At 40.0% G+C, this 25836-nt stretch overlaps 2 protein-coding genes across 5 annotated transcripts; one reads left to right on the forward strand and one right to left on the reverse strand.

The window, feature by feature from the left end:
* Positions 1–1985: 1985 nt before the first annotated feature.
* Positions 1986–9602, reverse strand: she (Src homology 2 domain containing E). Of its 2 annotated transcripts, XM_067511283.1 has the most exons (6): positions 8695–9600; positions 8022–8148; positions 6027–6281; positions 5424–5784; positions 3884–4003; positions 1986–3120 (listed from the first exon to the last, which is right to left on the reverse strand). In XM_067511283.1, exons 1-6 carry the CDS (start codon positions 9139–9141, stop codon positions 2928–2930), a joined length of 1503 nt encoding a protein of 500 aa, XP_067367384.1. In that variant the 5' UTR covers positions 9142–9600; the 3' UTR covers positions 1986–2927. The 2 variants fall into 2 exon arrangements, with proteins under 2 accessions (XP_067367384.1, XP_067367385.1); XM_067511284.1 differs by lacking the exon at positions 6027–6281 and having other exon boundaries at positions 8695–9602.
* A 975-nt stretch (positions 9603–10577) lies between these two features.
* LOC137130680 (cingulin) lies at positions 10578–24989 on the forward strand. Of its 3 annotated transcripts, none has more exons than XM_067511138.1 (20): positions 10578–10755; positions 15111–16005; positions 16120–16217; positions 16305–16374; positions 17016–17137; positions 17399–17510; positions 17852–18064; positions 18402–18550; positions 18749–18775; positions 19624–19744; positions 19847–20059; positions 20215–20436; positions 20535–20783; positions 20889–21059; positions 21256–21417; positions 22128–22301; positions 22434–22552; positions 22927–23035; positions 23148–23311; positions 23870–24989. In XM_067511138.1, the coding sequence occupies exons 2-20, from the start codon at positions 15112–15114 to the stop codon at positions 24003–24005; spliced, it is 3525 nt and encodes a 1174-aa protein (XP_067367239.1). In that variant the 5' UTR covers positions 10578–10755; position 15111; the 3' UTR covers positions 24006–24989. The 3 variants fall into 3 exon arrangements, with proteins under 3 accessions (XP_067367239.1, XP_067367241.1, XP_067367240.1); XM_067511139.1 differs by lacking the exon at positions 10578–10755 and adding an exon at positions 14809–14931; XM_067511140.1 differs by lacking the exon at positions 18749–18775.
* Positions 24990–25836: the final 847 nt, after the last annotated feature.

Genomic DNA, 25836 nt, shown 5'->3' on the forward strand with positions numbered 1-25836 from the left:
GATATTTTTAAATGTATTCATGTTAATGTGTCAACTATATTAAACCATTTTATTCAGAACAACACAACAGTTGGCTTAATTATATTATTAACTCTTGTCACTTCTTGGTAATTTTACTTTGGGTTAAAAATACAGCAATCGGCCACTTTATTAGGTACACCTGTACAATCTAATTCAATCCAATAAAGCAGCCCTGCTGTGGTTTCTGCCTTTATTAGGTTATAATTTCCACAGTTTTGAAACTGTCCGAAATTAGAATGAAAAATGCACTCCAGTGCACTCCACCTTCATAATCAAAACATAGTAGAACTATTACCTTTCTAACAGTTTCAACAAAAAAACTGAGAAATTATAGCCTTGTAAAAGTAAAATTCATGGCAGAGCTGCTGTATTGGATTGCATTAGACTGTACAGGTGCACCTAATAAAGTGGCTGATCTGTGTATTTTTTAATTTGGTATCCTACAGTTATTTTCAATCTGAATACTTCCACTGACATGTTTCACTGTAAGCATATATCTGGAATGTATATAATAAAAAATATGTATATCATGAAAGCAGCTTGTCTCCAAAATGTCAGTTTTTCATGAGGTATGAAAAACATTTCTGTTTTCAGCTATTTGGCAGTAAGGATGTCAGACAATATTATATGATATTATATATTTTTAAATGGTTTATTCAGCTGAAGAAGGTGGATTATTTTTAATTAATACATACATGTGTACATATCTTTTTAGAATATGAAATATTCTAGAGGACTCAAACAAGCAGAGTAGGAGTGTAGACTGGATGGATGCTGAGCTCAACATTTCCAAAAACAAGCTGACAAACATTACAAGAATCGTATGTCCAACACCCCGGGCCTCTTGTCTGTTTTGACCTACTTTGTGATTTAATTAAGAGAACACAGAAGATGAACTGCAACATATTACACAAAGGGGTGATAGGTGACTGTTATTGTGTAACACTGGCATTTGTGACACTCTGGGTAGTGGGATGGCCAAGATAAGAGATGGCTTCTCAAGTGGAAAGTCTGGGTTCAATCCTTTGCAAAAGTAATCTTCTGCTTTGCTGAGGTGTCTCTTGAGTTGACCCTGCATTCTGACCCCTTGAGAAGGTGTCATATGATCAATAAAGCACTATGAAAACTGATTTGTGAACTGAAAGGGACTCAATTACTTTAGTGTTTCTGGCACTGCTTTGTCATTACATGTTGCTTCTCTTCATTCACAAACCAAGCAGGGTATATGGAGGGGGAGCCACATTGATATTATGCCCATGGTTATTCATAGCTCTTTTTATAATACAGTCTGTCTCTCCTCCCTCTTCCTTATCCTGTCTCCTCTCTCCTCCCTCTCCCCCTAGAGTGAGGTAGATGGCCCTACCTCACTCTAACTAATCACCATGGCAACCTGGTAATCCCTGAACAGAAAAATTCAGGCTCCCTCTCTCTCTCTCTCACACAACACACACACACATAAAACAGAACTGTATGCACGCACACATCAGTGCACACATGGATGAACACATGAGCTAAGCCACGCTTACAAACACACACAGAAACACACAATGTTTGTGCACGCAAACCAATACACTGGTGTTTACTGGTGAGACATTATTTTAACTACAAACACATGCTTCCATGCATCACTGTGAGGATAAAGCCCTCTATTTTGTGAATTCATGTGTGTGTTGGCATGGATTTAGATGCACTGCCTTTAGGGTTGTGTGAGTAAATTTGTGTGTACACTGTTTTTGTTTTCATTTTGTGTGTGTTCAGGTTTGTCAGGATTTGCTGACTATAAATGTGCGAGTGTATAAATGTGTGTGTAACTGTAATTGATTTCATACTCAGGTCAATGGTTTTACAGCTTCAACAGAAAGGACAATAGACTCACTCTGGTTAACTTTTCATTTCTGTTACAATGCCTTCCTCCCACAGTGCTGATGTTAATTTTGTTGCAGCCATGTCTTTGAATAACACTCTTTGTCTTCAGATACAAATTTTACTTTATTAATTGAATAATTGTCTTACAACAACAATAAGCAGCCCACTCAATTTTGTGCTTGATTGAAAAACTGACAGTATTCAACAATCACTTCATACATACATAATTTATGCATACACAAGGTACATGTAAGGCAGGCCGGTTGGCTCACAATGAAGTAAGATAGATAATCATAAAGTACTCTTTATTGTAGAACAGTGAAGGCACATAAATGGGCCTTATATTCACATATTCATACACACATTTACACACACTCAAACATTATTGTTGAGTGGGCACTGTAACAATATCCCTCCCCAAACACTAGATCTAATCGATAAAGCTCTTTCCTTTGATAGACAGAGTTATTGTCAAATGAGCCAGATTTTCAGTATAGATCAATAGGCTGATTGGCATATCAGATGGATGAATGAATATACTCCAATCCAGTGTATTGATCTCACAAACTTACCCTAACTAGATGGGATGGTGCTAAGTGATGATGTCAGAACTTCTGTGTAAGGGCGTCTCATGAGGATATTGTAAATGCAGTTCTTCATGTGCATTGCTGCAGGTATTACACTAATCAATTTGGTTTCCGTGTTCTTGAGAATGTCCTGTAAAGCCAATGAACAAAACAATTAATACCATATGCCAGGCTTTGGAAGAAGGAATGGTTTTCCTGTTTCCTAGGGTCTATGCATGTTGGTGTGTTCTTTTTTGTTAATTTTAAGACTCAGCACTAAAACAATGAGATCAACAGTCATTGTAGTGTCAGATTTTGACCCCTGGGCTGTGTATACACAGGGCAATCCAAAATAGTACATAATGCTTTGTATGCATGTATGTATAAACAAATATTAAAAAGTTTATGTGTGATTATGTCAGCACATGTGTACTTCTCTCCCAAGGTGTTTGCCCTTTCTCTTTCTATGCATGTTCAGTGGGGCCTGGGCACAGGGTGCTGCAAGGTCATGTGCTCTGCTCCAGTGAAAGGCAGTCGGTGTGTGCAGTAGTGGTGGACCAGCTCAGGGATACTGGAGAACACACAGCTACTCTGATCCAGAGTGTAGCCCAAGCCCTTACTGCTTTTAGTCTGGGCCACAATTATGTGCACACAACTTTGACTGGTCCTAAGGAGATAAGACAGAGAGAGACACAACATTGTCTTTACAAAAAATTTATATATTGTAAGGAAAGAGCATTCAAGTAGAAGACAAGTTGCAGTCGAGACATGAGATGTGGTAGAATGGAAACGTAGTATATTGCATAATATCTTTTCGTAGAAGCAAAAAGGTTCTTTCCAACCTGTGTTTTTCAAAATGATTCTGATTATGTTCAGAGATCAGTTGGTGTGTAAATGGGGTTAATGATGTGGACACTGAGCATCGTATTACAAATGTGCACTAAGGCACATTCTTACAATCATACGCATACACAATGGTACACCCAATTTCAGTCTTTATCCTTTATTCCTGGCACATGTTCTCTGTTACAATATCAACTACTGTGCCTCAATCAGGCATAATTCAGTGTAGAAAACAAACTAATTTAGCACCAAGGTCTAAATATTCTGTATTAATTAGTAAATGAATGTATTTTTATTTATTCTCTAAAATACACTACATGTCAGAAGATACATGTTTATACTGTTTATGCCCAGAAGATGCAAAAATTCATGTCATTATTAAAAAAAGTTACATAATTGTTTAACAAAAATTTATTGTATTATTATAATTTATTGTCAATCTTAACTAACTAACTGAAGAAAACTTAAGATAGTGATGCACCAAAACTGAGGCCGATAAAAATAGCATTATCATATAAACATATTGTATATTTTGCATGTACCACTCACAACGCACACACAAGTGAAATACACATCCACACACTCACTTCAGAGCAATGGAGTACTTGCTGGTTCCTGATTCGCTGTCTCTCACCAAGAAGCTGGCTTCCCTGCAGCGCTGCAGCTGAGCCTCAGCCTGCTGTCGACTCACACTGCCATGGTACCAGCTTGAAGAGGCGATAGGGCAAGGGGGGTGGCGAGGTGGGAGAAGCAGAGATCGACAGTAGATCACTGACATATACCATAGTGACACATGGAAATATGTCAGATATCAAATTATTGATAGCTACTGTAGGTGTTGAAGAAACTGACAGGAAAAAGGATGTTACACAGCATTACTATACAAATTAATCTCAAACTAACAAAGATTTACAGTAATTGTAAATCAGACATATACGCCAATCAGCCATAACATTATAACATCATATAATGTAATGTTCCCCTTTCGTCACTAAAACAGCTGAGACCTGTCGAGGGTCAGGGACTCCACTAGACCACTGAATGGTATGCTGTGGTATCTGGCACCAAGCTATAAGTAGCAGATCCTTGGATTCCTGTAAGGTAATATCTGGGGCCTCTATTGATTCGACTTGTTTTTGGTAAAGGGTCTGCTTTTATAGTGGCTTTATCCAAACCACTTCACAATGGTCCTCCTCTTTCACACATTCCCACCCCAAGTGAGTACCTTGCTTGGCAGCAAGGTACTCACCTGACCCTCCAGGAGCAACTTAGGGTTCAATGACCTGCCCAGGGACACTTTAAAACAGAGCTAGGAGGGACCAGGAGTCTGAAAAGAAATGCGAAACAGGTCCTTTCAGTGAAGCCTTGTGTCTGATCTCCAATCTTCCATTCACATTTATCTGTAGTGCCTTATGGGCTGCTGGAAATATATATGTATAGTAAAATATATGTAAGATTCTTGGAAAGATGACGCGCAGGCTGTGTATTGTATTTGACATTGTGAGTCGCAGAAGGAAATCCACTTAAATGCTTTACAACTTTTACAAAAGGATGTACAACCAAAGGTGGGTGTTTCATTCAAACACATATACTGCAATAAAATAAAGACCAAAAGAGGAAATAAAACTCGAAACTTACAATATAACTAACTTATAACATTAACTTAACAATGCAGAAAGAAGCTTTACTCTGCAGCATTCATTAGAAATGTGGTGTTAATTTTGATAAGCACAAATAATATGCCGACAAGAGATAAGAGCAGCCAAATGTTTTAACCCTCATCTCATTTTTTCAATTCCCTCAATACACTAATCCTGTCAAGGTTGTGTGGGGGGCGCTAAAGCTCATCCCAGAGTGTAGCAGGTAACAGGTAGCTCACGTCCATCAATAGATTAATGCATAAACACAAAAACTTTTTTCATTGAATCACATAAAATGACTTCTCTTTTTGATATGACTCATTTGGCTGATGAATACCTGAAAGGGAAAACATATTGGCCTGTTTCAGGTTTATACATTTTAGTAGCTATAATACAATTTGTGTTTAATTTTTTGTCTTCCCTTTAAGCCTTCCACATGAAATCTTTCATTCCTCTTTAATGTGTGAATACATTTTTCTGTCCTTACCACTGTTTCTCCAGGGCCAGGCTGCGGTCCACTTTGGCCGCCTCCCCATCCAGTGGGGAACCAGGGGAGGTAGGAGATGGAGGGGAATGTTTGTTGGGACTGGTGGAGGGTGAGAGGGGTGAGAGTTTTAGGGTGGGGAAGGAAGAAGGTGGTGGTGTGAGAGGGGAGAGTTTGAGAATTGGAGAGGAGGGAAAGGAGGGAGAAGAGGAGGAGGATGGAGAAGAGGAGACAAGTGTTTTATGGTTCCAGTTCTTCTGTCTCTGGGTTTGTTGCTGCTGTTGCTGCTGCTGCTGTTGCTGCTGACGGCTGGTGGTTGAACCGTTCTCTTTAAAGGGAGAACATTCCACTCCCTCAAACTGAGCTGAAGGAAGCAGGACAGACAATATCAACCAACACAATAAAATTCTATCAAAGCATGTCAGACATACTAAAGTAAACACATCTCTGGAAACTGATTCAGCAGAATTGTTTTGTTTCCTCTCTAAAGCAAACACGACCTTGTTGGAGCATTACTATACAAATAAAATTCATGGCATCCTTCCTCCACACCCTAAACCCCCACCCTTCCCACTCTTCCCATCAACCCTCTCTCCCTTTCTCTACCTGACAGTGCTCTAACAATGTCCTCCTTTCTCCATTCCCAGGGGAGTTCGTATTCTCCAGCGGGACGGACATCAGACTCAGGCCGTGTGACAGGGATCCAAACCCCCTCCCTGCTGCCCTCCAGTCCACCCTCATACGGTGTGTCGTAGATATTTGGAGGCGTGGGTTTGCCTTCCTCTGCCATCCCTTCTCTCTGGCCTCGGTCCAGCAGAACACACACTTTCAATAGATCTTTGGAGCCTCGTCTACGAACCTCTACAGCAAATGGTGGTGTCATGTGTTAGTTACTTAACAGCACTGAGATTAAGGCTTTTTACATAATACAGAGAAAGTATTACTGCAATATGCGTCTTTAAAAGTGTTCTGACTTACTTATTATGTTAATAATTAAATGCCTAAACCGGCCCTTCATTATTTACAACAGAAAAGGTCTTTGGACACATTTCTAATCATCCCTTTTCTTAATGCAAAAAATAGTTTTTTTTCAGTTGAAATCAGTTGAACATTTGGTGAGTTCCTTGGCAAAGACAATTCATAGTTTATTTTTGGATTTAGAAACTTTACAGGACAGATGTGACCGTGTTTCCCACGTGGGTAATAGACTGAACCTGATACAGTAAATTACTTTTTCTAGCACCCAAGATGCTTCTAGTCCCATAGTGAGTCAACATCCATCAATTTACCTCAAACTAATTTAAAAAAAAAAAAAAATGTAACTGCATTATCTTATATTAGTAAGCTTCGATTTGATGTGGCCTTTGATAAGTCAGAATCAGAATAAAATGAAAACTGAGGCTTTTGTTTCATATTTTGATGACTCTACGTTTTGGTAAAGTTGCCCATCAGATTAAAACATACAGAATGATCATTTAAATGTATATATAAGAAAGTAGTATTATTAGCAATACAAACAAGACCCTTAACACATATTTTTGTTCAAGACATGTATTTTCTTAGACATTGTGTTTGTTTTGAAAGGGCATTATATTTTTAGGAATTTTACTTGTGTTTCTTTTCTGTCCAACAGGTAGCCTGTGTGTCTGCGCTATTATGTGCCCAAACAATGGAGTTACAGGAAGAAAAGGTCAACACAGCTGCTGATTGGCTGGTTGACCAGGCCACTTCCTGACTGCTGGGAATTAATTGGGTGAGGGGTGGGGGGTTGATGAGTAGATTTTAGCTTTGGGGAGGTGTGAGTGTTGGGGGGGTGGTCTTTCGGTTCTTTTTCACACGTAAGGCACCATAAAGTATTATGTTATGTATGTGTGTGCCTGTGTGTGTGGGGAGTGCACTGGGGGCCTACTTCCCATCAAGAGAATGGGGCAAAGGAAACACAGGCAGGAGACAGGAAGTTGGAAAAGGAAGCTGCACCCATTGCCCCTGCACACTGTTTCTATAGCAACCAGCAGCAGAAAGGGAAGTAAGCACAGAGACTCGGGGTCTAACTTGGCTCTAAGAAATTATAAAACGGCCCTTTAGCAAGAATGTGAGGTATCTGAATGCAGACAAAACTCGATGTGTAACAAGCATAGATTGTTACACATTGCTTGCATAGAGACTAATGTCACAATTATTAACTTGCTCATCTTACCAAAGTTGGGTTAGAAAGGTAAAATCTAACGCGCTTTGAGAGATAAACTAAACTGTTATGTTGTCAGTAGAAAAATCACATATTTCAATAATGTGATGGTTTGATGATACAAGTAGATCTTTCACAACCTGACAGCATTAAGTTTTAATACACAGTTTGATCTGAGAATCTCACAGATAGCTACCTTTTTGAAGCATTCATTAATGAAAAATTCTGCATTTAGAGAATCATTCGTTATGGCACAGTAATTGCAATATGCAGTTTAGGTTTGCTTTAACTATTCCCCTTTAAAGGCAGTCTCTGAAGACACACTATATTGGCAACATAAGATCAAAGGACCAGTTCAAATTTTACACAATGGCCCTATTATAATATAACATGGCTGAGATAGATGCTGATCTCACCTGTGATGATGACCTGGGCATCGTAGGGCTCCATATACCCATCATTCACCCCTGCTCTCTCAGCATCTCTCTGCTCCCTGGTTTTCTCAGCATCAAAAGGATCTGCATAGTCCTCGAGTATAATCACCTGTGGGAAGGAAAAGACCTGTTAAAAAGGACAATGCTGGGCTAAAAACTATTCATATGTTGCATTTACCTGGAAACAAACAATACAACAGACAAGGAGAGAGGGATCTGATATTCTGTGTGTGTGTGTGTGTGTGTGTGTGTGTGTGTGTGTGTGTGTGTGTGTGTGTGTGTGTGTGTGTGTGTGTGTGTTTGGTGTCCATGACTGAGTGACATATAATGGAGGGACAAGCGGAAATGCTTGTGCAAAGAGGTCAGTGCATTGTGTTTGCCTGTTTGATCTGACACAATGTAGTGAAACTTCATTGTATTCTTTTGGGAAAGATGAAAACTGAATACACTGTTGGGAACTGAGGTAGGAAGGGAAAACACAAAGGAAAGCTCTGACCTCTAGCCCACAGTGAAGCGTGATTTTTGCACTCTAGAGATTATTGACTTTTAATCTGCATGCTACTATAACCGTATCCCGCCTGGTTCGTTTTGATTCTAACAACAGATGAAAATCTAATGATCAAAATTTAGAGTATGATGCTTAAGTGTTACTTACCGTTGTCTTAATGTCCGACCTTTCCTTCTCACTCTCAGGCAGCTTCTGTTCACTTATCCCGTTAAGTTTGGGGGTCTTGTCTTGTTTGTCCACTTTGATCATCCTGCTCATATACGCTTGCGCCAGGCTAGAGCTTCTGACCTGGCGGATTTCATCTGCTGTACCACTTTCAATCTTGGAGTTTTTACGACTTTTCCCAGGTGCGAGACTATCCCAAACGGTCCCACCAGAAACGGCCCCACTACGACCCAATTCTATAGCCGAATTTTTTCTATTTCTCCCTGTCAGTAAGCCCCCTACTCCTCCGTCCTTACGTGGATTTCCTTTCAAACTTTCTCGTGAAAACGAGGGTTTAGGTCGAGTTTGTGGACCAGATTCCGAGGCTGAGCGGACCCTTTCGTTTCCGGTCTTCAGGTTGATGGGAAAATCTCTGAACCATTTTGCCATGGCTGTCAATGTACTAACACTTCTCGCAGAGTTTGAACTTAACAATGCTGAGTTTTACACGTCCGAGCATTGACCACCCCCTATAGAACTATCGTTGAACCGTGCGCATCCGCTCGTTTCGTTTCGCACGCCTCTGTTGATTAAAAAAACTCCAAGGATTCGCTTGAAATAGAAATTTGCGGAGCCCACTCTATAGCGATGTACTAACCGCTACCATCTGAACTCCCAGGCACTCAGACAGCTCCTGGTGCGTCTTTGAGATCATTGACCAGTGGCCCTTGATGCTGTCACAGCGCACCTGCAGTAGCAACTATCCCTGCAGTTTGAAAAGTAGCTTCTGCAGAGCGTAAACTCGAAAGAACTGGTAGTTTTTCTTTGAGCCCAGTAAAGATCCCATTCCCGGAGTGTGAGATATTGCGTCCAGTCTGTCGACCAGGCGAAGTGGTGAGATGGAGAGGAAAGTTAAGCTTGCAGACCGTGGGATGTCGTTGGAGTTTGGGGAGGGGTTGTATGTGTGCTGGGCGGGGTAGGACCTTTAGACTACTGTAATATTTTAAATCACTGTACTGTATATTCAACACTTGACAGTTAATTAATTTATCTACCACAGTTCAAAACACACTTGTCATGTGCCAAATTCCATCTTACGTTTGCAGTGAGTTGTCAGGGAGTAAAATTGTAAAATTTCCCACCATGCACTACATTTTTAAAATAAATGTTACGTTTTTAAGCGAGCTGTGTAAATTGTTTTTTATTGTTTTATATTGTTTAAAACATTATTATTAAACCAAGAAAACCTCATTAAAACTAAACATCTCTTATAGAATAAGTATGGTTGTAAGCACTATATATATATATATATATATATATATATATATATATATATATATATATATATATATATATATATATACACCACTAACTAAAAATGAAAAACAACAAACAAACAAAAAAAAACTAAAACTACAACAAACTAACATCTGCTTATCCAAATAAAGTACCTGTAAAGACAGTGCAAGTACTGTTTCAGGGGTTGTCAGCTCCATATATTTACTTCCAGGTTTGGAGCTTTTCACAGTGGCCCTAGATGATGCTGTTGATCCACAAGTTGATAGAGATTCACGCCATCTACTGGTGAATGTTAAATAACAAACGTATCACATGCCAATGTGTGCTCAGTGTGATTCATTACAGGTCCCGCAAGATCATTTATTTGGGTGCAGTTCTTACCGGTAACTTTCTGTTTGTTTCGTGAGGAGTTAAAATACGGGCTTCCGTTTTTCAGAGAAAATGCCACAAAGTGGTCCGGCACAGGGAATGTGTGACGTTCCGAAATCACCAATAGCAAGCGTAGCCGACACATGTAAACCCGCCCACTCCAGCGCGCTAGTCCAATCAGAGCGCTCCATATAGCCAGGCTGGGCGGGACCGTTACATTACCAAGAAAAGGTAACAGGTTGTCGTCGCCGCTTAATGAACTTGCTGAGTTATATTTGCGTAGTTGCTGCTTTTTCGCTTGATTATATGTGTGGTCTTTCATGAATACTTGAATTATCGCCGAGATTGGAGAGGGACGTGTCAGAGAGGTGCAGAGGATTAACTTCAGAGAAAGAGGTAACTTTACGTTTGTTTTGGTTACTTTTTGGACTGTCAGCGGCTAAAGCAGACAGATAACATTACAAGCTGTCACACGACGCTAAAGAAACGTTATATGGGCTGTGAAGGCTCATGTCTTTGTTTACCCTACTTCTGTAGTAAATTCTCCCAATATAACTTCACTGGGAATGTGTCTTTCTTGTTTGCTAGTCTAGCTTGCTCGCTAACATTTGTTGAATGGTTCGACAGAACACAGGGACTAGGGATCCCTGAATTTGACTGTTCTTTTATGTGAATAATGTGTGAAGCACGTCCGCATATGTTACTGTTAAACTTATCTATACTCCCACGCTTGGACTAGCAAATACTGTCTAAATGCCTGAGGTTTTCCTGATGGGAAGCAGTTTCGCTTCAAAACAGGTGCGATATTTATGAACAAGCTGGGTCTCTGTCCTGTAAGACCAGTGCGAATTAACTGGGCACTACGAAACAATTTGAATACATTTCACGAAGTGTTCAAGACAAGTAACCAAATTTTGAATTATTAGATTTTGAATCGAGGCAACATAACTCTCTCAAAGGACTCCTGGAAGTATTATTGACCTATTTGATAAGTAGTCTTACAAAGATACTCCTCGAGATTAAGCTGGAGCCAGGTGAAACTGGTGACACAGGCAGAAAGATCTGCTGGTTAAAGTGCTGATTAAAGTGAGTAAAGGCTTATGTCATGAATTTCAGTAATTAGACAGTAGCAGTGCACCCACAGCGTCACTGACATGGTTCAATTTTCAGAGTGAACATGTTACAATGCATTGTCTGGTGGCAGCTATTCTTAATCATAAATGTTAATCAAATCCTGCATATAAAAAACAAACAAACAAACAAATTGTGCAGATACATTCCTATAAATCAATCTCTGTCGCACACAAGCACACATTCATCCAGTGTAAGTGAGAAGGACAAAGTGTCTGGAATGTGGGTAAAGGGAGGGGTGTGTATGTGTTCCTATTACGGTTTACTGTTTGGTGACACAAACGTCTGTCTTTGTAATGCCAATGGTCTTTGTATTTGAAAAGCAGAATAAGTGGCTTTTTGTTTGAGTGTGAAAGTGGAGCAGTATCAGGTTTGAAGAGAGAGATTGACCACTAGAGAAAGGATGAGGGCCTGGTTTTATCTCAAGAATATAATGCAAAGGTGGAATACCCCGAAGAACTGTAAGTGGCTGTCTATGTTCTACTGTTTTGTCAATTCCTGCAACTTACACCCTTATGTTCTGTTTTTTCTAGGATATGTCTTTAAAATAAATCATTAATGTGGAGAAACTTGGGTAAAATATTTTACAGTGAATAGGATAAGGAGGTGTCATTGACTGTATAAAGGATTTAAAAACCTCCTAGCTTTTTTCATCTTCAGGAGGTGTGAGCTTGATATACTGTGACAAATATATTCTTTTTGGATATTAAAATAATTGAACATTACAAACAAACACATAAATTTGCTCCCCTAGATTTGCTGTCATTCTGAGTGATCTCCTCTCTTACAATATATTTCAGCTCTGCCTTTGCTGCTATCTCTATTAGTGTTAGCACAGGACCAAGATGATTTGATTGTGTGAACCATGCTGACTCAGTTCAGCAGAGCCACTTTCGTGACTCAACACATTGCTGTTGGTTTATTTTTTCACACACCCTCTTTACTCTCAATTAACTTTTCGATCCCATCTTGGATTTTAAATTCAATTTGCTATGCAAGAATTCAATTTGAGGCGAGAGGCCGAGGGCCCATAAGCGTAACTGCAGAGTAACATGACTGGCAACAGAATCTAGAAGCACTGGATGCACTCTGAGGTGCACAAGCAAGTATGAAAATGTTGGTCTGTTGTCGGTCACATCCCATTATTGATAAAAGTTTGGGCTATGGAACTTGGTTGCTTTTATTTAGAGCCAGTGAGGTTTTGGATTGTGCAAATTGTAGTCTGTAATCAAGGGCTGCAACTAAGGGCTATGTTAATATCTGTTAATCCACAGATTATTTTCAGTAATATCTCTTTGTTCCATTAAATGTAGCCTGAAGCCTAAGGTGTTCTCTTCAAACCAATTGATTGGTCCGATTAGTCATTCATAATATTAAGATGATAAGCTGTCTATTCATTATCTGTAACTGCTTATCCTGTTTAAGGTCTCCAGAGGCTGGAGACTATCCCAGCTGTCATAAGGCAAGAGGCAGGGCACACCCTGGTCAGGTCACCAGTCTCTCTCAGCCAACACAGATTGACACACACAGACAACTATTCACACTCACATTCAACTCACATTCACATCTAGGGGCAGTTTAGAGTCACCATTTAACATTCATGTCTGTGGGAGGAAACCAAAGTACCTCGAGGAAACCAGCACAAGTACATGCCATGTCCTTGCAGAAAGGCAGCAGTGGGCCGGGGATGCCAACCTGCATCTTTCTAGCCGTGAATTGGCAGTGATAAACACTCCACCACTGTGTTGCTGAAGATAATCGAATACCTAAAAAACAAATGAATAAATAAATATACTCATAAAGAAATTATTTGGAAAGACTAAATGATTATTGACTAGTATTTCAGCTTTAAATGACAGAGCCATATGGTGTTAAAGGCAAGAGGAACATTCGGTGAGGCCGACATTTTCATTTACCAGCAGAGACACTGTATAACGAAATTATTAAGGAATAACTTGATATCCTACTTTCAGTAAAAAAAAGGATGTTTATTTTAGAGAGGTGTGGAACAAACTTGACTTAAAAATCCAAAGGGGAGGATGTGTGAGGATAAAAACATTTCAGTCCTGAAACAAAGTTGTTTTGATCACAAGCAGTGTAAGGGAATTAACAAGAGAGTAAGGAGATAGTTTGGGGATTCTCATAATTGCTGACCTAATTTTCCGCCCCACGTCAGCTGGACAATAGGATGGGCTCCCCCTTATCTCTGCCCCTCTTGGAGCTGGCAATGCATTCTTCCTTTGTAGTATAAATAAATAAACATACAAAAATGAAAACAAACCGATATTGAGAGAGACATTTTAGTTTCCAATTGACAGTTGCCTTTCTGTCAGTTGGTTCCACTTATAGCTCAGACACATGTCCTCAGTGCATGACCTGTTTGCTTGACCTTGGTATGAAGACAATGGGCTGCAAACTTCATGCTCGACTTCACAAATGTGTAGTGATGTGGTTTTGTCCTATGTGGTTCTCAAGGGGTGAAAAAAACTGACTAATTTTGCAGGCCAGTCTGCAGATGATGCTTACGCTTCACAAGCAAATATCTTCAAAAGTATTGATTGATGTCAGGGGGAGGGTGTGCAGGGACTGCCAGCCCAGACATTTACCATATATTGCTATTTACCTTTTAAAGTGAAGGCGTACAGACTTAACTTTAGAGATACAGGTACTTTACAGATACAGATTTTTATCACACAGTGCACTGATAAGAGAAGTAAAGCTCACTCATTCTTCACCCTCCCTTTCTGTCTCCTAAGCCATTTTGTCTCTCACCTTGAAAAAATGAGAAAGTGAAAAGTGCAGTTGAGAGGTCAGCAGGGATCGTTGTGAAGTGCCTTTAATGAACCATACCATTGTAATGACATGGGGGTCACTTTTGCAATGTTACTGATCACAAAGCATCAGTCAGCTGATGTAATGATAGGAATGTTCAGTACTTCATAAAATTGCCAGTATCAAATGAGCTTGGTGCTGACTTTCAGTGAAACCGTGCTGAAAGTGCAAGGGAAAAAGGAACATTCAGAATTATTTATTAAATTCTGTAAGAGGATTAAAAAGGGGAGTTTGCTGTCAAACGAATCAAGAAATAAAGAAGAGAAATGCAGAATTAAAGAATGAGAATTTCATGGCAGTTTCTATGATACTTGTTTTTATTCATACTTTCTATTTTCTCTTGAGGGATTTAAGTTTGGTATTTTGTGAGAAGCTTCCAAAGGTTGCGAAAAGCTTAGTTGGTCCTTACAAGGGGAAAGTGATATGTGGGTGTGTGCTCTCAGGTTAATAACTAATGGAGTGCACTGAGGACAAAGTCCACTCAAGCAGAAACTAAGTGTCACTGCTTGTAAATCTGTGTCGCTGTATTTGTTCAAAACAGTACTGTATCTCCTCATTTGTCTGACAAAGTGTTGAAATTTTTCTGCTGCTTTATTATTGAGTCTCTAGGTATTCTTTGTTTAATTTCCTATATTAAGCAAGACATTAGTTTTTTTGTTTTTTTTATATTTAAGTTTTAGGGTTTGTGTGGGACACCTAAAGGCATATCTTAGCTTAAAGGTCTTTGCTCTTACTCAGCCTTTCAGTCCTTTCTCTACACCTTACCATGATCTCTTATCTTTTACCAGCATGAGCACATCATCCTCAAGTCGGAAAACACCAGTGGACTACGGTGTCCAGATCCGTTTCATCAATGACCTCTATGACAGTGGCGGGGTGCAGCCTGGCTCCCAACCCAAGACCAAGACTCCAACCACTTCCAAATATGGCGTGGCTGTCAGAGTACAGGGTATTGCTGGCCAGCCGTATGTGGTCTTAAAGGATGGTGAAAAAGGAGACTCTTATGGAGTCCAGCTTAGGACCCAGTACCCATATGGCTACAATAGCCTTCCCCGAAGGACAGAGAGGGAAGAGACCAGAGCACAGGGGGCAGATGTAGGAGGAGGAGGAGGCGGCCAGGAAGGGGCACTACGTCGGGCCCAGTCCCATGGCTCACTGCTTGAAAGAGATGGAGGGGTAGGCTATGAGGATTTTCAGCTGTCTAGGCCCCCAGGGGATGGGAAGTCTGGTAGTTATGGGAATCTGGATGGAGGATTAGGCGTAAGAGGGGAGAGGGGGGACATGGGAAGGAGTGTTTTGGATGGTACCTATATGACAGGGCTCAATGGGTCACTGGGGTCAGTAAGAGACAATCAGTCTTACTCTGATCCTCCTCAACAAACAAATCTGCTTCCCTGTAATCAGAGACAGACTGTTAACAGACTAGTAAACAGGTTCGATAGTGGTAACACTGGGCAGCAAAGAAGCAGCAAAGAAGCACCTCCTACACTGCAAGATCCCAGAGGTACATCTCCTCTCATCACCCTCAAACCTTATACCCCACCCCCATCCTCAACTCACAGCAGCTTGGGAAATGCCCAGGATAGTGTCACCAATTTTCTTGGACTATCTGCTAATCAGTGGGCTTCACCAGGAAGATATGCTGCTGTGGAGATGCCACAGGCCTGTCTGACAGACACACAAGTAAGAGTCAAATATTTTTGTTCTTGGTTGTTAAAGCTGATTTTCAGAGATCTCCAAACACCACAGAGCACACAGCATTGCAAGAGTAGTTTTCTATTTGATCTATGTCCAAAGGTGACCCCTGACCTTTTGCTGGATCAGGATCAGAGTGCAGAAATGAGCAGGGAGGATGCGCAGGTCATGCAGACTATATACAACATCCTGAAACAAGGGTATGGATCTTCATCTGAATATTTTTTAAAGTATCATGGTGACATAAATTACTACAATAATGTTAAATCTTTTTAACCTTTCATTAGAAATAAAGAAAGTGATGTTATCATCAAGCACAAAGTCAAGCTCATCCTTCAGAAGATTCAGAATGTAACGGTTTGTATAATAAAAAAAAAAAGTTTTATTTTTCTTTTGCATTGTTGGTAGAGTTTTGGGTTGTTATTGTAGTTTTAGTCCCTTGGATGTCTCCTTAAATTCTGCTGGATGATTGGCTGCCACTGGAGGATCTTGACATTCACAAAGTAACCTGCCACATTAACTCATCTCTCATTACATGGAACACATTCAGTGCCAAACAAACTCTCACGTAGGTCTCCTCAAAATGAGGGCGCTGACTTCCAGTAAGACAAATGGTTGGTTGAAAATAGGAAACTGGCCTGAAAGTTTTTTATGTTTTTCAAGTGATCTAAATAGTGGGTTGAGGGTTTATTGCAGTATGCTTCAGAATAATCCTCAGATTAATCCTTAAAGCCCCTTGGCCTGGTCAGAGGTGCACACACACACACAATAATCTAAGTTCAGTAATGATTCATTATATGTTGGCTTAAGGAAGTTGGGTAGGTCTTTACCGTTAATAGCTCCTAAGAACTTAATCCCTTATGCATATTGATCAGTGGGCAAATACAAGACCAATTTAGCATTTCCTAAAAGCCCCTTGCTTATTCCACCAGAGCGACTGTATCTGAGATCTTATGTTTCAGTGCTCTCATTCATTCATCATGTCTGCTCTTGTGTAGGGCTCTGTTAGCAATCCTGATCCCACTCTGAAAGCTGAGCTGGAGTCTTGTCTGGACGAAAATCTGCAACTCCGGGAGATGCTGGACCGGAAAAAGACGGAATTAAATGAAACACAATCAGAGTGAGGGGACACCACAGTGCACCCACACCCAAATAATATACACAAAGGAAAGTGAAAGGGGTTTGTGGAACATTACCATTATGTGTTTTGTCTTGTGGCTAGGAGTAAGAGGGGGAGTGACAAGTCCACTTTTCTATCAAGCACACAATCCTCAAAGTTTAATGAAAAAGTAGTTACTGTGTCTTAATCTCAAGACCAAATAAATGTTTCATATTCATTTAAATTCAAGGTGTGTGTGTGTGTGTGTGTGTGTGTGTGTAGGCTGACTCAGCTGCGTATGGATAGGGAGAATGCAGAGGCAAGGGCCAGAGAAATGGAAGACCAGCTGGCTGAGCTTCAGGATGATCTGAGAAGAGAGAATGGCAACAAGACGGTATCACAAATGCAACCACATTGATATACAGGGAGAAATTATTTCACTCCATTGTATAATTTGACGAAATAAGCTGTGGCAAATTTAGACTGAATTGCTTTTTTATTCTGCGGGGGCCTGGTCATTCAGTGGTAGAGCACTGGGTTGGGATGTGGGTTTGTATCCCACCCCACCAGGTGTGGCCCTGCCCATCCACCAACGGCCACCCTGGTGCCGGTCCCGAGCCCAGATAAAATGTGAGGGTTGTGGTAGGAAGGGCCGATTTGTATTAGGTTAGATTTGTATTGTTTAGCATCATATCGAAGTATGAAGTTAATCCTGCACATTCCCCATGTCTGCAGAACATGATGTCTTGTCAGGCACAGCTTGTGGAGGTCTGCCAGCTGAAACAGAAACTGGAGGAGACCCTAAGACAGAGAGAGAGGGAACTAACAGCCCTGAAAGGAGCTCTGAAGGAAGAGGTGGCCACACATGACAAAGAGATAGAGGCACTTCGAGAGCAGTACAGTGCAGACATGGAGAAGCTCCGCAGCAGCATGGAGCAGGTGTCTCAGGTACACAGCTCCAGCTCAATGTCATTTCCATTTGGCATGAAAATGACTTTTATGTTAAAGGCAGTTGTGGTGAACAGAAACTCCCCTGATATAAGCTTAAGGACAAGAACACGTGCATCTGGGGGAGGAGAGAGGCTGCATGTAAAAGGTTCAGTGAGCATGCTAAGCCTGCAAGCACCATTGAGCTGTATTCACCCCACAAATTACACCTTGAATATGGGAAACAACGCTTAAAACAATGCATATTACTCAACTGACTGATTTGTCTGCACTTAGAATGCTAATCATGCCCTTGAAATGGTAAGGAGGGATATAATATTTCTGTCTCTTGTTCCAGTCTCATGCAGGGATCGAGGCAGAGCGATTGCGTGTCAATGCATCAGTTCGCTCCTTGCAGCAGCAGTTGGAAGACTGTAGAGATGAGAGTAGCCATTGGATGGACCAGTTTCATGCCACCAGAGACGAACTTCGAACAACTAAACAAGAGTGAGATTGTAGACATTTAAACACAAATTGATCCCAAAGTGTAAATAACGTCAGCATTTTTTACCTGGGTTGGGATTTTTAATGATAATATGGACATGGATTTTATCACCCCTGTATACAGCAGTCTGTTTTGCACCTTCTTTCCTACTAATGTGTGTCCTTCTTCTTTCTTACCATGTTTCTGCCTCTCTCTGTCAGAGAGCCACCCACCAGCCCTGAAAGAGCGTGAGAATCACTAATTAAACAGTCTAGATATGCAGATCTGTGATGTGACTAGCTGTGTCTCACTGTAGTGCAAAGGCCATCCACGCTTACAGACTGGTGTAAAGCACTGTTTCCAACCCACTGAACAGACTTTGTACAAGCTCCTATGTACAGGACATGGGCTGCAATGGCAATGTGGACACTTTAGTTCGCTTTAGTCACAGTTAGAAACTTCGATAATGTTTTGTTAATTTTTTACAGAGGCCATAATACACTTTTTGAGATCGGGTGTAATCTATATGCTTCTGCAAAGAGGGATGTCAAAATTATACATAGACAAACACCCAAAGCTTCAGGTGAACCTGGAAGTAAAAAGCCCAGGTTTCAGCCTGTTCTGTTGGCTGTGGTTTCATCTTTTCTTTTATTTCTACATGTCCAGCACCATGTAATATGGCTGTTGTGGAAGTCCATAAATGGGTTTCTACACCCACTAAGTATACATATAGAAAGACATCTGCAAACTGGCGAATCGGAACAGTTTGGACTTGAGGGGAGGGTAGATCCTAACACAGGAGCTGAAACAAAGTGATGTGGAGTGGTGTTGATGGTCTTAAAAGTCTGTGTGTAGCTATTGTTCCTAATAGCATCATCTCTGTGAAAACATCTGGCTGTAATTCAGGAACAGGGAATTATGATTTATTTCCTGTTCTTTAATAACATTTAATGACCTGTGCTCATTTACATTAAAGTAAATCAAGCTTGTCATCATTCACCGATACAATTCAACAGCTGCTGATTAGATAATCAAACACTACATATATGAATAGTATGAAGTTTGTTCTAATCAGATGTATATTGACATACTTCAGACTCCTCCAGGCACGTCTCGAAAAAGAGGAGTTTGAGGAGGAACTAAAAGATTTCCAGGAGAAAGTTAACAACATGAAACAACAGATACCAGACCCCAACTACACAGAGACTCTCAAACAGGTAATATTTTTTACATTATCACCTACACATAGGGGATTGACCTGATCTGTTCAACAAAAATGAAGCAGACTTACCATCAGATTGTTTTTTTTGTTTTCTTAGGAACTCGAGCGATGCAATGGTGATCTGCACAAGGCCAAATCGGAGGTGGAGAAGCACAGGACAGAGCTTGACAGGAAAGTTATGGAGGTCATCTCCATGAAAAAATTGCACCAGGAACAAGAGGCAGAACTAAAATATGAGGTCAGCAGGTTAAAGGACCAGTTACAGAGGGCCAAAGAGGACTTTAACAAGGCACAGGAGAAAAACAAAAAGGTTAGTTTAATCCTAAAGTAAAGGACTAAAGCACAATAAAGAGTCATGTAAAACAGTGAGTCAATTAAGCTATGGATTATTTTCCCAATAAGATTTTTCTTATCTTTCAATTAATACAAAACTATTCCTTTGATCCTCCTTTGTGTCCTCTGTAGCTTCCAGACCCAGCCATCATTTTAGAGCTGGAGCAGAAGCTGGGTGAAGCATCTACTGAAACTCACAAGGTCAAAGAGAAACTCTCAGTGACCGAGGAGGAGTTAGAAGCTAGTAAAAGATGTCTCAGTAGAGCTCAGACGGACCTTAAATCTCTCCAAGATTCCCAGCAGGAACAGAAGGAGGACAACACTCGTCTCAGAGAAAAACTCTCACGGTTAGAGGTAAGATTGCATCCTCAGAAACAACTCTTTAAACTAAGTCTGTCTGGAAGTTGGTAAACACATAATGCATAATTGGACATTCTTTATGGCTTCCTCAGGCTCAGCTGCAAAGCACTGCTAAAGAGAGCTCAGAGGCAGAGCTCACCCTGCACACTGAGGTGAGGGGGTTGAGATCTGAGCTAGATGAGACCAAGAGAAAAGCATCCAGACTCAGCCAGGAGCACTGTGAGCTCATCCTGCACCTGGAGGATACAGAGAAGGAGAAGGAGAAGTTCAAACAGACAGTCTACCAGCTAGAAGAGACCAAACGACAGCAAGAGAAAGCTCTGGATAAACTCAATAAAGAGGTAAGAAGAGGGGTTAATTTTTAGACCTTTGCAAAAGATGCACCACGCAACAAAATCATCCCATTTACTTTTTTTTTTTATTAATTTCCTTCTTCTTCCTGTCAGCATGAGATGCAGACAATGTCTTTAAAAGAGGAGGTACAGACTCTCAAGGTCCAGCTGGAGGAGCAGAGAGAGAGAGCACGCAAGGAAATGCAGGAGGTGCAACGTAACGGAAGCAATGCTCAGACTGAACTGGAAAGAAGCCGTTTAAATCTAAGGAGACTGGAGGAAGAGGTGTGTGTTTTGAGAGTTTGTGTTGCTTACTGTCTTGCTTAGCCAGCTGGTTGGTTTTATTATGGAAGTCATGCATCTCTGAATGTGTACAATAGTTTAGACACACAAAGTCCATGCATGACTGAGTGCATTCAGATTTTTCTCGTGATGAACATTGCATCAGCCAGGACACTAATAATATGATAACTTTAACTAGATGTCACGACAGAAGAAAGAGCTCCTGCTAGCATGTGAGGAGAGAGACAACCACCAGCTGGATAAAGAGCTCCTCACCAACAGACTGCGCCACCTTGAGGGAGAGATAGAGGCCAGCAAAAACAGCCACAATGAGAAAACCCGGGAGATTCGCATCCTGGAGGTAAATTATGTGTATCTGCTTGTCTCTTGGGAGAATGAACCATGACTAGTGGCCTCTCAGCTCTTAATAGTCCTGCACTGCATACTTTGTTAGTAAGGCTGTACTCTGTACATATATTGGATATGTTTATGCTTGATTATATCTGTGTACTGCACATATAATCCAATTTTCTAAGAGGCTGCATGAGAAATCCATGATAATTCTCTAATAAATTTACTGTTGCCCATAAAGTTGGAATAATTTAATTTAATTCCTAATCGCTTAAAACTATTTTGAGAAGATATACACTTTATCTTTCAGGAATAAATCACTGTTGTGTGTGCTTCATGAGAAGAAGGGGGGGAAAAAAAATGTATTCCAACTTTATGCGCAACAGTGTATATTGCTTCGACAACAATACAGTGTTTTTTCATTTTCTTTACATCAGCTAATTTTACAGTGCTCTAAAGGCGTGCTGAAATAGAATTAAGAATTGCACTCGATATAAAAAACAAGTCACACAACATTTAAAGGTAGTGTAGAGCAAAATGTTTGGAGTCCAAACATACTGTATTAGAGAGGAGTTGTGGGACCTGTTTATCTGTTTGGTTTTCAGTGGAACAAATCACAAGTCAACTATGCACCTCTAGTTTATCACTTGGACTATATACACCACACACAGTGTCCTTTCTAAGCTTGTAACAAAGTTGATTTCATCTTGTGGCTATCAGGACAAACTAAAACATCTGGAGCTGGAGCTGGAGGAAGAGAAGAGCAGTGTGGAAATGCTGACAGAACGGGTGGCCAGGAGCAGAGACCAGATCGATCAGATCCGCTCTGAGCTCATGCAGGAGAGATCTGCTAAACAGGACCTGGAGCTGGACAAGAATGCAATGGAGAGACATGTGTGTGTTCATATATCCTCAATCTGCCAACATACACTTATCACTCAATGCACGATTGCATTATCCCTTAAATTCAAAATACAGTAATTAGGTTAAACACTTACTGCCATTTGTCCCTGTTTGTTTCTGCAGCTGAAGGAACTGCGGGGTCGTTTGGCTGATATGGAGGGCCTGTCTCGTTCTTCAGCAGGAGTCTCCCAACTGGAGAACAAGATCCAGGAGTTGGAAGAACGACTACATAATGAGGAGAGGTACTAGATGGGGGACTTGCAGTACTCCAGTTATTTTCCTTGACCTGAATATCACAAATATATTAAACTCTTCATAAAATGTGGTGGGGGAATAGCTGATTTTATTTGGCGGTAGTCTCACCAGTTTTTATTTCATCTGCTAATTTTACTGAGAATATGGATTCAAGAAAAGGCAATAAATTTTTAGATTTTAATATATAAAAGACAATGCTTTAGAAAATCAGGTTTTCATGTATTTGTTTTGGTTTGCAATTTTGTACTTACTTAGCATACTTTGCATGTTAAAGGGAGCTATGGTATGGTAGGGCATTTTGAAAGTGGCTGAGATGGGGAGAGTCGCTTTCTTATGATATTCATTTCTTGTATATGTTAAGGGAGAAGAACTCTGTGTTGGCTGCTCAGCGACGTCTTGAGAGAAAACTGAAAGATCTCAACATGACGCTGGATGAGGAAAGACAAACACATAATGAACAGCGAGACCAGGTATACAAATATGAAAATCTACTGTATCTGTTTAATTTCTCTGAGAAATGGGACATCTGCTTTGTACAATAAACACATGCACATTCAAACTACTTTTTTACTTTTTTTTAAGCTTGCTCTAAGAGTAAAGGCTCTGAAAAGGCAGATGGATGAAGGAGAGACTGAGCTGGAAAGAATTGATGGAATAAAGAGAAAAGCTCAGAGAGACTTGGAGGAACAGATGGAGCTTAAAGAGGCCTTGGAAGCCAGAGTCACTGCACTGGAAACTGAGCTCAAGTATGCATTTCCTACTCTTTGTTTTTTTTTTTTGTTTGTTTCTCATCCAAATTGTTACTCACTGCGAAGATTTGGTAAAAGTTATGCAAGATAGTTTCTGGAAGCCAAATAACACGTGTGTATAAATAGAGAAATCATCCCCTCCTCCTTATGTCACACACTTAAAAAAACTGACACAGTGACCCAGCCCCTCTGAGGTGCATTACTTCACAGTGTGATGTGCATGAAAAACATATCAGCGGTTACTCGCGTAACAAAAGTATTTCATAAACTAAAAGAGCACTGTGCTCATGTAATCTGGGAAAATGTCCTTCCAGACATCTCCCACACATAGCAAGGAAATGCATGTTGTTCCTTTAGTTTGCCAGCAGAGGGACAACAAGGACTACCACTTTTTGGATGAATACTCCTTGCTGTGAAAGTAGGATCAAACGTGAAAGTTAAGATCTTTGACAGCACTGGAATCTATGCATATAGTAAATGGGGAAACAGAAAAGAACAATGTGTTTCACGAGGTTTTGTAAGTATGAATATAACAATGACGGTCATGTGTTACAGGAGAAAAAGTCAGACAACAATGCGCCCAGCCTTAGATTCATCAGTCCTCAGCTCAGATGATGATGACAGCCTGTATGATCCTTCCACCATCACCTCCATTCTCACTGAAGGCAACCTCCAGACCAGCTCCTGTTAAAACGGCATATCACACTGGCTGAGTTTGGACAACGTAGCACTGTTCAGGAAAATCAATTGTAAGTTGTATGCTTTGTTGACTGGGAGTACAAAGCCAGATCGGTATGCTCTACAAATGGGAGTACAAAGACCTGGAAGGTGAATTGAATATTACAAAGGGCAATAGGGGGGTAATTTTCCATACCAGTATGAATAGAAGGAAACCAGACATCCTTTTCATTTCAGGGAGTTTCCTTCAGTGTAGAGTAGAAACAGACATGCTACACAATACAGTTGCAACAATCCCATTTCATGCACGTACAGTAGTACACTAAATAAGGCACTACACAAGGTACTCCATCAAAATTCACTCCCACAGAGCAAGTAACTATATGAAAAGCAGAGAAACGGCCCTGGAAACAAAGAACCCATGAATAGAAAACACCTCTTGCATTGTTTAGGTAGAAATACACTTTCTTCAGACTTTCTGGGCAGAGACTTTGGGCTCAAGCACATAAGGTACCAAGTCGGTGCTTGACTGGCTATAAATAATAAATAATACTAATATTTTCTCAGTGTACAGTTTACATGCTGGACTTAATTTTTCTCTGACACACCTGCCCACTGACTGAACATTTATACCACGCACAAATACTAGGTAGTACTAATAAAAAATGTGGACCAAATGTTGACATTGAGTGTAACCACAAATAATTAAAACCCCAAGCAACAATAATCCTCATGATATATTTTTTTTAATTAAAATTTTCTACCAAGTCAGGTGATTGCCTATGATTCTTCTTACATTAAATCTGCATTTTTGTTTGTTTGGTTTTTTTTTACTGAAAATAAAATGTTTGTGTACATTTATACCTATGGAATATGACTGGTTTGTTTCTAACAATAGTTTGGGACAACAATCAGCTCTCTGTTCTTCAGTATCACACAGTTCACTGTATCTGTAGCAATTTATAGGTTAATTTACAACTGACTTTTGGGTTTGGTATTTGTAGCTTTGAGGACGGAGAGGTCTTTGATTACAAACTTTATATTTTATTTTGCCTGAAAATGTTGTATAAAATTAGTTGCAACATTTAAAGTAAAATGGTGGCCAACATTTCTTATCTGTTCGGTAGACCAAGTGTATTTGTTGAAGCTGCAAACTTTCTATGCATTCCCCTATATGAATTCACTGAGACAAATACTGTATGTTTTAATTGCCTTAAATTTGCTAAAAAGAAATTGTAATTTTTTTTCCATGAGATATATTTTTTTATGTATTTAACATTTGTAGATTTCTTTGAGTATTGAGCTGATTTTTGTAAACAACTTAAACAATTTAAGTTGTATTATATTTTTCTTCAATGTAATGGATCTGCCTGTTGTCGGGTTTTTTTTGTTTTGTTTGTTTGTTTTTTCAGTGAAACTGTAAAATGGTACTTAATTTGATTTGTTAGTATAGCTATGCTGAATTTAAAGTTGCTGGCATATATTGTAATTGTTGACTGGAATAAATTTCACACTGCGATTGTACTAAACAAAAACATTGTTTTCTATTTCATAGCAAGTTGATCTACAGGTATTGTCCACGTCCTAATCACAATATGTTAACCTGTTTACTTTTTGTGCAATTTAGGATTCTTTGTTGTTGTACATTTCTCTTTAACAGAAGTAGTCAGATACAACTGGCTTTTAGCCCATTGAAGTGTAACTTTATGTTGAATAAAAATTAAATATATTGTATTAATTAAACATAGGGCTTTATAGGAAATAATAAAGCAGTTCTGATTAGAATTTAAACTAGAACAGGCTAATTAAACCCAACAGGCCACAATGCTAGAATCACCTCTTAA

Source organism: Channa argus, chromosome 7 (assembly GCF_033026475.1).
Source record: "Channa argus isolate prfri chromosome 7, Channa argus male v1.0, whole genome shotgun sequence".
NCBI lineage: Eukaryota > Metazoa > Chordata > Actinopteri > Anabantiformes > Channidae > Channa > Channa argus.